We start from the raw sequence: 9,873 nt of genomic DNA on the forward strand, positions 1-9,873 counted from the left end.
AAGGGGTCTGAATACTTTCCGAATGCACTGTACATTGAGTGATCAACAGTATGGAAAACCTTTGTCAGGTCAATGAAGAGAGCAACAAAATGTTGCCTTTTATCCATACAGTTAACCACATAATTTATAACTAAGGATGCGGCAGTGCTATGACCTGGTCTAAAACCCGACTGATGTACATTTAGAATACATTTCAAAGGTAAGAAAGATCTTAGCTGAGAATGAATCAAGGATTCAAATATTTTAGCTAGGCAAGAAAGTTTTTAAAAAGGCGGATAATTATTTAGGTCACAAGGGTCACCACCTTTGTGAAGGGGGAGCACACGGGCCGCCTTTCAAATCTTGGGGAAAGTACCAGATATAATCGCCAGGTTAAAAATATGAGTTAATGATTCAGCAATCGGGGGGCAGAGAGCTGCAGCAAAAATGGATGAATCATATCAGTGCGAGTGGATATGGATACACATTATTGCAAATGCTGATCAATAAAATGTCTGTCAAGTAAATTGTTGAAATATAAACAAAAGATTCACTTGAAGTTGACGGGTTAACTGTGGAGTCAGCTAGAGGCTGGCAGAGAAAAGAGCAGTTGATTGACTGACCGGGGTCAACTACATCACCGTTTCTCTCAAATAAAAGCCTGCCGAGATAAAAATGATGATTAAAAGCATAACTTATCCCATTCATCTCAGTTATGATGCCAGAGTCAGACAGAACTTGCTTAGGCAGGGAATATGAGGAATTTGTAAGCTTCAGTGCATTTACTGTTTTCCAACATTTTGAAGGATCACCAGCAGTCAGAGAGAGAGCTTAAAAAGTAGCTTGATTTAGCTTTTATAATCGAGATAGTACATCTGTTTCTCAATTGTCTGAAAAATTGCCAGTCCACTACGAAGTCAGTTTTCCTTGCTTTGTCCCAGGCCTGATTTCTCGTCTGAATGAGCTTAGATAACTTTGAAGAAAACCAAGGCTTCGATCTATCTCTGACTGTTAATTGTTTAAAAGGGCCGTGCTTATCTGTCAGAGGAATAAATATGGATTAGACATTTTTTGTAGCCAACTCAGGGTCAGAAATACAAGAGACCGTGGCTAAATCAAAGCAGACTATGTCATGTAAAAACCCTTGAGCAGAAAACATTTAAAAATGTATTTTCTTAAACGTAGATAAGTGTTTTGGTGTTTTGTGACTCTAATGCCCTCAAACTCAATTCTGGACCTCGAAACCAGTTCTACTGGATTTTTTTTATTGTTCCCCTCTAATCAGGTACTGAGTTAGACCTGGGATGCCAGGTGTGTGCAATTCATTATCAGGTAGAACAGAAAACCAGCAGGCTCCGGATCTCATAGGGTAAGAGTTGAGTACACCAGCTCTAATACATACTATGGGAGAATGATCACTGAGATCATATGCAAATACTCCACTAGGCAAATATTTGTTTTAAAAAAATAATTAAATTAATTAATGAAGAGAGAACAGGGTTTTCAGATCACTTGAGTCAGATTCAAATTAATGCATATACTTTTAAATTGATCTGAGGCCGGAGATAGCCAATCCAGAGTCAAATCCCCTAAAATGACCAACTTCGAGAACAGAAAAGGTGTTAAACACTCCGATATAGCACCAATAGCATCCACCAGGGGGGCAGGAAATCCCAGTAACAAATAAATGTGTATTCTGATTTATGGACACATCTACAACCAGGAGCTGAAATTTCTTAGGATCAGAAATATTTAAAGATTGAGATGCCATGAAATTAGATTTTATATATATGGCCACTCCTCCCCCTTTCTGTAATCTGTCACATCTAAATACATTCCAAGAGAACCAGAATGTCAGGATATGAGTCCTGTACCCAAATGTCAATTGTGTCCATTTTTTAAATCATACTTCACACATTTAGGTGCATTAGTCCAAGCCCCCTATGAGATTTAAAGTCAGAGGGGGTATTCAGATCATTCCCATAAGAGCTAACAGGCAAATGGTCATCTGCAGCTATTTGTTGAGTGAGCTGAGACTTTGCCATGGTCCCTGGCCTTGGCAACCAACGGACCGTGTGTGGAGTGGCAAACTTGACAACTTGCGTGCAGTGGGTTCCGAACAACACGAGGCAGGTTTCCATTGACCCAGGTTTATTCGATAAAATCAATGTTGTGACATGTGTAATGGAAACGGCAGATAGGTCAATAGGAGAAATGTTCTAAAGATCGACAATATTTTCATCCGTTCGACAGGGGTACATTTTTCTTCTGTCTAACTAACTTTCTTTTTTGCGACAAATGATGATGGAAACTGTGTTTTTCGAATAAATTATGATTGACAAATAATTTTGAAGGTAGGCCTACGTGGGGCATGTGATGTCACCCGCGTAACCATAAAGCTTGACTCCACAATTAATTCTAAATGCCTACCTCTTGCAAAATACATTTTTTCATTCTTTCTTTGCAGTACAGGGATTGTCTTGACTTTCAAGAATGGCAGAATTGCTTCGCCTTCCCTTTCTGGTTGGTTGGTAAGTTTCACCATCCAATTATTTCAGATCTACAGGAGTGCAAGTTTCACCACCACACGGACCGTGGCGATACTTTGACACAATAGAATTAGAATATGTCAAATATTAGTCAATTCTTGCATTCTATCCATGCTGGCTTTTGTGGGCTACCTGAGACATGAAACTGATAGGTGGGGGGGCATACAGGCTGTCACCAATTTATTAATGAGAAACTTTCCTAAATGGATAATGGAAACACTTCAACCACTTAAAATGTAATTTTTTGGGGGGGTGTGACATTACATCCAGCTGTTTCCATGGGGAAAAATGGTGTTTGACCAGATACAATGATATTTTACATTAAACAAATTGACAAGACTTTCAGCACACTTATATGGAAGTACATTCAACAAGCACAGCACTTACACAAATGACTGATGATTGGCTGAGAGAAATTTATGATAAAAAGATTGTGGGGGGGTCTGTTTTGCTAGACTTCATTGCGGCTTTTGACATTATCGATCATAGTCTGCTGCTGGAAAAACGTATGTGTTATGGCTTTACAACCCCTGCTATATTGTGTATGAAGAGTTACCTGTCTAACAGAACACAAAGAGTGTTCTTCTTCCAACATACTCCAGGTAGAATCAGGAATTCCCCAGGGCAGCTGTCTAGGCCCCTTACTTTTTTCAATATTTACTAACAACATGCTACTGGCTTTGGGTGTGTTATACACGTCAGCTACTACAGCGACTAAAATTACTCCAACACTTAACAAAGAGCTGCAGTTAGTTTCAGAATGGGTGGCAAGGTATAAGTTAGTCCTAAATATTTCAAAAACTAAAGCATTGTATTTGGGACAAAATCATTCACTAAACCCTAAACCTAAATTAAATCTTGTAATAAATAATGTGGAAATTTAGCAAATTGAGGTGACTAAATTGCTTTGAGTAACCCTGGATTGTAAACTGTCATGGTCAAAACATATTGATACAGTAGCTAAGATGGGGACAAGTCTGTCTACAATAAAGCGCTGCTCTATCTTCAACAATGCAGGTCCTAGAGGCTTTAGTTTTGTCGCACCTGGACTACTGTTTAGTCGCGTGGTCAGGTGCCACAAAGAGGGACTTGCAATTGTTCAGAACAGGGCAGCACGGCTGTCCCTTGGATGTATAGTGGGGAGAACAAGTATTTGACACACTGCCGATTTTGCAGGTTTTCCTACTTACAAAGCATGTAGAGGTCTGTAATTTTTTATCATAGGTACACTTCAACTGTGAGAGACGGAATCTAAAACAAAAATCCAGAAAATCACATTGTATGATTTTTAAGTAATTAATTTGCATTTTATTGCATGACATAAGTATTTGATACATCAGAAAAGCAGAACTTAATATTTGGTACAGAAACCTTTGTTTGCAATTACAGAGATCATATGTTTCCTGTAGTTCTTGACCAGGTTCGCACACACTGCACCAGGGATTTTGGCCCACTCCTCCATACAGACCTTCTCCAGATCCTTCAGGTTTCGGGGCTGTCGCTGGGCAATACGGACTTTCAGCTCCCTCCAAAGATTTTCTATTGGGTTCAGGTCTGGAGACTGGCTAGGCCACTCCAGGACCTTGAGATGCTTCTTACGGAGCCACTCTTTAGTTGCCCTGGCTGTGTGTTTCGGGTCGTTGTCATGCTGGAAGACCCAGCCACGACCCATCTTCAATGCTCTTACTGAGGGAAGGAGGTTGTTGGCCAAGATCTCGCGATACATGGCCCCATCCATCCTCCCCTCAATACGGTGCAGTCGTCCTGTCCCCTTTGCAGAAAAGCATCCCCAAAGAATGATGTTTCCACCTCCATGCTTCACGGTTGGGATGGTGTTCTTGGGGTTGTACTCATCCTTCTTCTTCCTCCAAACACGGCGAGTGGAGTTTAGACCAAAAAGCTCTATTTTTGTCTCATCAGACCACATGACCTTCTCCCATTCCTCCTCTGGATCATCCAGATGGTCATTGGCAAACTTCAGACAGGCCTGGACATGCGCTGGCTTGAGCAGGGGGACCTTGCGTGCTCAGACACCCATGCATACCCCACAAGACATGCCATCAGAGGTCTCTTCACAGTCCCCAAGTCTAGAACAGACTACGGGAGGTGCACAGTACTACATAGAGCAATGACTACATGGAACTCTATTCCACATCAGGTAACTGATGCAAGCAGTAGAATCAGATTTTTTTTTAACTGATAAAAAATACACCTTATGGAACAGTGGGGACTGTGAAGCAACACAAACATAAGCACAGACACATGCATACACACACATGATAACATACACACTATACACACACGTACACATGGATTTAGTGTTGTAGATATGTGCTAGTGGAGTAGGGGCCTGAGGGCACACACTTAATGTGTTGTGAAATCTGTTATGAATGTATTGTAATGTTTTTAAAATTGTATAACTACCTTAATTTTGCCAGGCCCCAGGAAGAGTAGCTAATGGAGATCCACAATAAATACAAATACAAGATACAGTAGTTAAATGGAAACGCACCCTAGCAGGCAAATGTCATCTATTTTCTATGTAAACTTTCTAAATGTCAACAACAACAAAAATTACTAGACAAGTTAATGGAAACACAGTTAATGACAAATGTATACAATTTGGGGGAAATTATACCACCACCCAAAAGGACACTTTAGAGAGTGGAAAGGCAAAGGGGCAGAGCCCTATCTGTGCACGTCTGTAGTAACAACCAGAGGTAAGAGTTGCCCTCAGGATCAGCTGATCTAGGACCCAATTACCCTCCACAAATCATAACCTGAGGAGGAAACCAAAAATGATCTTAGATCAGTGTCTAAGGACAAGTTTCTCCTATTCACCATAGCACTGCTTCACCTGCCATACACTGAAGATGCACCTGTCAGACGAAATAGACAGACTAGATGGGGAGGGAGGGTGGAGTCTATTCTCTTGTGATAACTGTACATGCTAGTGGTTCTACCTGTTACACCTGCTCTGACATCAACTTCCCCCCTCCGCCTCTGCCTCTCCCATGTGTCAGCTGAGCCACAGGAGGAATCGGCAGTAGCAGGGATCGTCTCTCTGTCTGTCCATAGACAAACTGCCCCCATCTACAGATAAAGAAAGAGGAGTGTCAGTGTTAGCCTAGCTCTAACCTGTTCTCTCTCTTTCTCCTTCATTTTCACCTCTGTTACACTGTCTCACTACGTTGGTGCCTTGGGAGACAAGAGAGGCGCTTGTCTCTGCTGTTCTCTCTTTTTTTCTCTCGTTCTCCCTCTCCTGGGACCTAATGCAGTAGCACTCCTATACCAGGCGGAGGAGGAACCCACCAGGGCTCAACAACGGCACAGTATGGGTGACGAAAGCTACAACTTTGTCTTCAAAGGTGAGTCTTGTTTGTCAAAGAAGCTGATTCTATATGTAAACAAATCCCCCGGGATGTCCTTTGGGTGGTGAACCATTCTTGAAGCCATTCTTGAAAAACACGGGAAAGTGTGTGAAAAACCCTGCAGCATTCCAGTTCTTGACACAAACTGGTGCACCTGGCACCTACTTCCATACCCCGTTCAAAGGCACTTAAATATGTTGTCTTGCCCATTCACCCTCTGAATGGCACACATACACAATCCATGCTTATAAATCCTTCTTTAACCTTTCTCCCCCCCTTCATCTACACTGATTGAAGTGGATTTAACAAGTGACATCAATAAGGGGATCATAGCTTTCACCTAGATTCACCTGGTCAGTCTACGTCATGGAACGAGCAGGTGTTCTTAATGTTTATAAACTCAGTGTAGATGGTACTGTTGTACCTGAAACATCTAACATTGCACCCAAGAAACGTAATAATGATATAAGTAACTGACTAAATAAAGGAAACAGCAACAAGATTCTACAAGTTCCTGGAACTCTATTGGATGGATACGACACCATTCTTCCACAAGAAATTCCATAATTTGGTGTTTTGTTGATGGAGATAGAAAACGGTGTCTCAGGCACCACTCCAGAATCTCCCATAAGTGTTCATATGGGTTGAGATCTGGTGACTGAGACGGCCATGGCACATGACTTACATCGTTTCATGCTCATTAAACCATTAAGTGAACATTCGTGCCCGGTGGATGGGGGCATTATCATCCTATGGGAGCATAACCATGGTAGCCAAAATAATGACTAAAATAATGGCCTGCCCAGCATTTTTATATATGACCCTAAGCATGATGGGATGTTAATTGCTTAATTAACACAGGAACCACACTTGTATGGCAGCACTTGCTTTCAATATACTTTGTATCCCTCATTTACTCAAGTGTTTCCATGATATCTGTCATCCTTTAGTGGTTCTGATTGGTGAGTCTGGTGTTGGGAAAAGCAACCTGCTGTCTCGCTTCACCCAGAATGAGTTTAACCACGACAGCCGCACCACCATCGGAGTGGAGTTCAGCACCCGCACTGTTCAGCTGGATAACTTCGCCATCAAGGCTCAGATCTGGGACACGGCAGGGCTGGAGAGATACAGAGCCAACACCTCCGCGTGGGTACACACATCAGGACACACGTGCACTCAACACACACATACGTGCACACACCAGAACGCATGCACGGACATACACACACACTCCTTGTACACAACACATACATTAGAGTGCTAGAGAGCCAATCACCTCAGTGTGGATAGATACACACATACAATGTGTTCAGAAAGTATTCAGACCACTTGGTTTTTTCCACATTTTGTTACGTTACAGCCTTATTCTAGAATTTATGAAATAATTTTTCCCCTAATTAATCTACACAGAATACCTCATAATGACAAAGCAAAAACAGGTTTTTAGGTTTTTGCAAATGTATAAAAAAATTATAAAAACAGAAATAACTTATTTACATAAGTATTCAGCCCCTTGCTATGAGACTCGAAATTGAGATCAGGTGCATCCTGTTTCCATTGATCATCCTTGAGATGTTTCTACAACTTTATTGCAGTCCACCTGTGGTAAATTCAATTGATTGGACATGATTTGGAAAGGAACACACCAGTCTATATAAGGTCCCACAGTTGACAATGCTTGACAATGCAAAAACCAAACCATGAGGCATGGTGGTGGCAGCATCATGCTGTAGGGATGTTTTTCAACGGCAGGGAATGGGAGACTAGTCAGGATCGATGAAAGATGAACAGAGCAAAGTACAGAGAGATCCTTGATGAAAATCTGTTCCAGAGTGCTCAAGACCTCAAACTGGGGTGAAGTTTCACCCTCCAACAGGACAACGACGCTAAACACACAGCCAAGACAACGAAGGAGTGGCTTCGGGACAAGTCTCTGAATGTCCTTGAGTGGCCCAGCCGGAGCCCAGACTTGACCCTGATCGAACATCGCTGGAGAGACCTGAAAATAGCTGTGCAGCGATGCTCCCCATCCAACCTGACAGAGCTTGAGAGGATCTGCAGAGAAGAATGGGAGAAACTCCCTAAATACAGATGTGCCAAGCTTTTAGCGTCATACTCAAAAAGACTTGAGGCTGTAATCACTGCCAAGGTGCTTCAACAAAGTACTGAGTAAAGGGTCTGAAAACTTATGTAAATGTCATATTTCACTCTTTTTTTATATCAATTTGCTAAAATGTATATTAACCAGTTTTTTTGCTTTGTCATTATGGGGTATTGTGTGTAGATTGAGGAGGGGGGGGAAACAATTTAATACATTTTAGAATAAGGCTGTAATGTAACAAAATGTGAAAAAAATGAAAGAGTCTGAATACTTCGCGAATGCACTGTTTATGCAAACACAACCCCCCCACCAAGTGAACATCTGACTTCACTTTAGATGTCCCTCTCTCTGGTTCTCTCTCTCTCTGGTTCTCCCTCTGTCGATCTCTCTCTTTCTCTCTCTCTCTCTGTTTCTCGGTCTCTCTTGCTCTCTGTTTCTCTCTGTCGATCTCTCTCTCTGTTTCTCTCGCTTTCTCTTTCTCTCTCTCACTCTGTTTCTCTCTCTTTCTGTTTCTCTTTCTTGCTCTCCCTCTCTCCGTTTCTCTCTCTTTCTCTCTCCAGGTACTACAGAGGGGCGGTGGGGGCTCTGCTGGTGTATGACATCACCAAGCACCTAACCTATGAGAGTGTGGAGCGTTGGCTGAAGGAGCTGTACGACCACACTGAGCCCCACATGGTGGTCATGCTGGTGGGCAACAAGTGTGATCTGGATACCCTGAGGACCGTGCCCACCGAGGAGGCCAAGGACTTCACAGGTGATAATTTACTTACCAGTTAGTTAAAAGTTACTTACTAGTTATTTACCAGTTATGAGTTACTTAGCTACTAGTTAGTTACCAGTTACTTACCAGTTACCTGTAACTTAGTTACTAGTTACACAAGTGTGCAATATGCAGTCAATGACAGAAAGTGGCAGAATATTGCAAAATGTTTCATATTGCTTTTCCATTGAATAGAATATCAATGTCTGACGGTAATGTAAAAGAAATGACCAACTTTGCATCAATGAAAAGGAATTCTAAGGTTGGTTTTGAGTATGATGTCCGTAAGAATATAGTCAACAAGGTATTCCTTCTCATGCAGAAAAGAATGGCCTCTTGTTTATGGAGACGTCAGCTCTGGATTCTACCAACGTTGAAGCTGCTTTCCAGGAAGTTCTCACAGGTTCTTATTATGTTGCTCTTGTACTTCATACCTTTATCTAGAAAACGTTAGACAACACCATGTCATGTGGATCTCTACTATTGTACTTGGTGCACTTTTCTGCCATGCACCTTTTCTGTGACGTGTGTGTGTAAGACCAGCATCACTTTTTGACGTGATGATGTCTGTTACCCCCAGCGATCCACAAGAAGGTGGCCAGTCGAGAGGTGCCCCGCGTGTCCATCACTGCCGTGACCCTGTCCAGTACTATTGGACCAGCTAGCGACACCCAGGAGAAACGCAGTACCTGCTGCAAGAACCTCTGACCAGTTCTGACTGGTTCTGACCAGGTTTGACCTGTTCTAACTGATTATCTTCAGTTCTACACAGAATCGTCCTACTCTGCCCTCATTCAGGTTAAAGGGAATAGTGTATAGGACTGTCCAAACCAAAGACCAGGCAAGTCAAATCAAGTCACATTTAATTTACAGTGCATTTCACAATTCTCAACAAGACAGATTTAAGAGACATGCCACATTTATGTACAGTTGATCAATATTGACACTATTGGTGCTACCGTCATTCTCCCTGCTTGGCTAAATGTTGCTGACCACAACATATTTGGGTGGATTTTTTTCTTCTTCTGTATGCTCGTTTTTAAACTTTAGCAGTTATTATACAGCAAATACATCTTGATTTGGTATATTCGAAAGGAGGAACTACATTATTTT

General features: G+C 41.9%; 1 protein-coding gene across 1 annotated transcript; it reads left to right on the forward strand.

Annotated features, from left to right (window-relative positions):
* The first annotated feature begins 5,862 nt into the window (after positions 1-5,862).
* LOC120027472 (ras-related protein Rab-25-like) lies at positions 5,863-9,468 on the forward strand. Its single transcript, XM_038972418.1, has 5 exons — positions 5,863-5,896; positions 6,850-7,045; positions 8,561-8,754; positions 9,083-9,163; positions 9,341-9,468. The coding sequence occupies exons 1-5, from the start codon at positions 5,863-5,865 to the stop codon at positions 9,466-9,468; spliced, it is 633 nt and encodes a 210-aa protein (XP_038828346.1).
* The last annotated feature ends 405 nt before the right edge of the window (positions 9,469-9,873 follow it).

Source organism: Salvelinus namaycush, chromosome 32 (assembly GCF_016432855.1).
Source record: "Salvelinus namaycush isolate Seneca chromosome 32, SaNama_1.0, whole genome shotgun sequence".
In the NCBI taxonomy this organism is placed as follows: Eukaryota; Metazoa; Chordata; class Actinopteri; order Salmoniformes; family Salmonidae; genus Salvelinus; species Salvelinus namaycush.

Bases quoted from the DNA above. Each gene is read 5' to 3' on its own strand.
- LOC120027472 (XM_038972418.1), top strand. From the start codon at position 5,863: ATGGGTGACGAAAGCTACAACTTTGTCTTCAAAG. The intron at 7,046-8,560 runs GTGGGTACACAC...TTCTCTCTCCAG, and splicing joins TACAGAGCCAACACCTCCGC to GTACTACAGAGGGGCGGTGG. The intron at 9,164-9,340 runs GTTCTTATTATG...TGTTACCCCCAG, and splicing joins TTTCCAGGAAGTTCTCACAG to CGATCCACAAGAAGGTGGCC.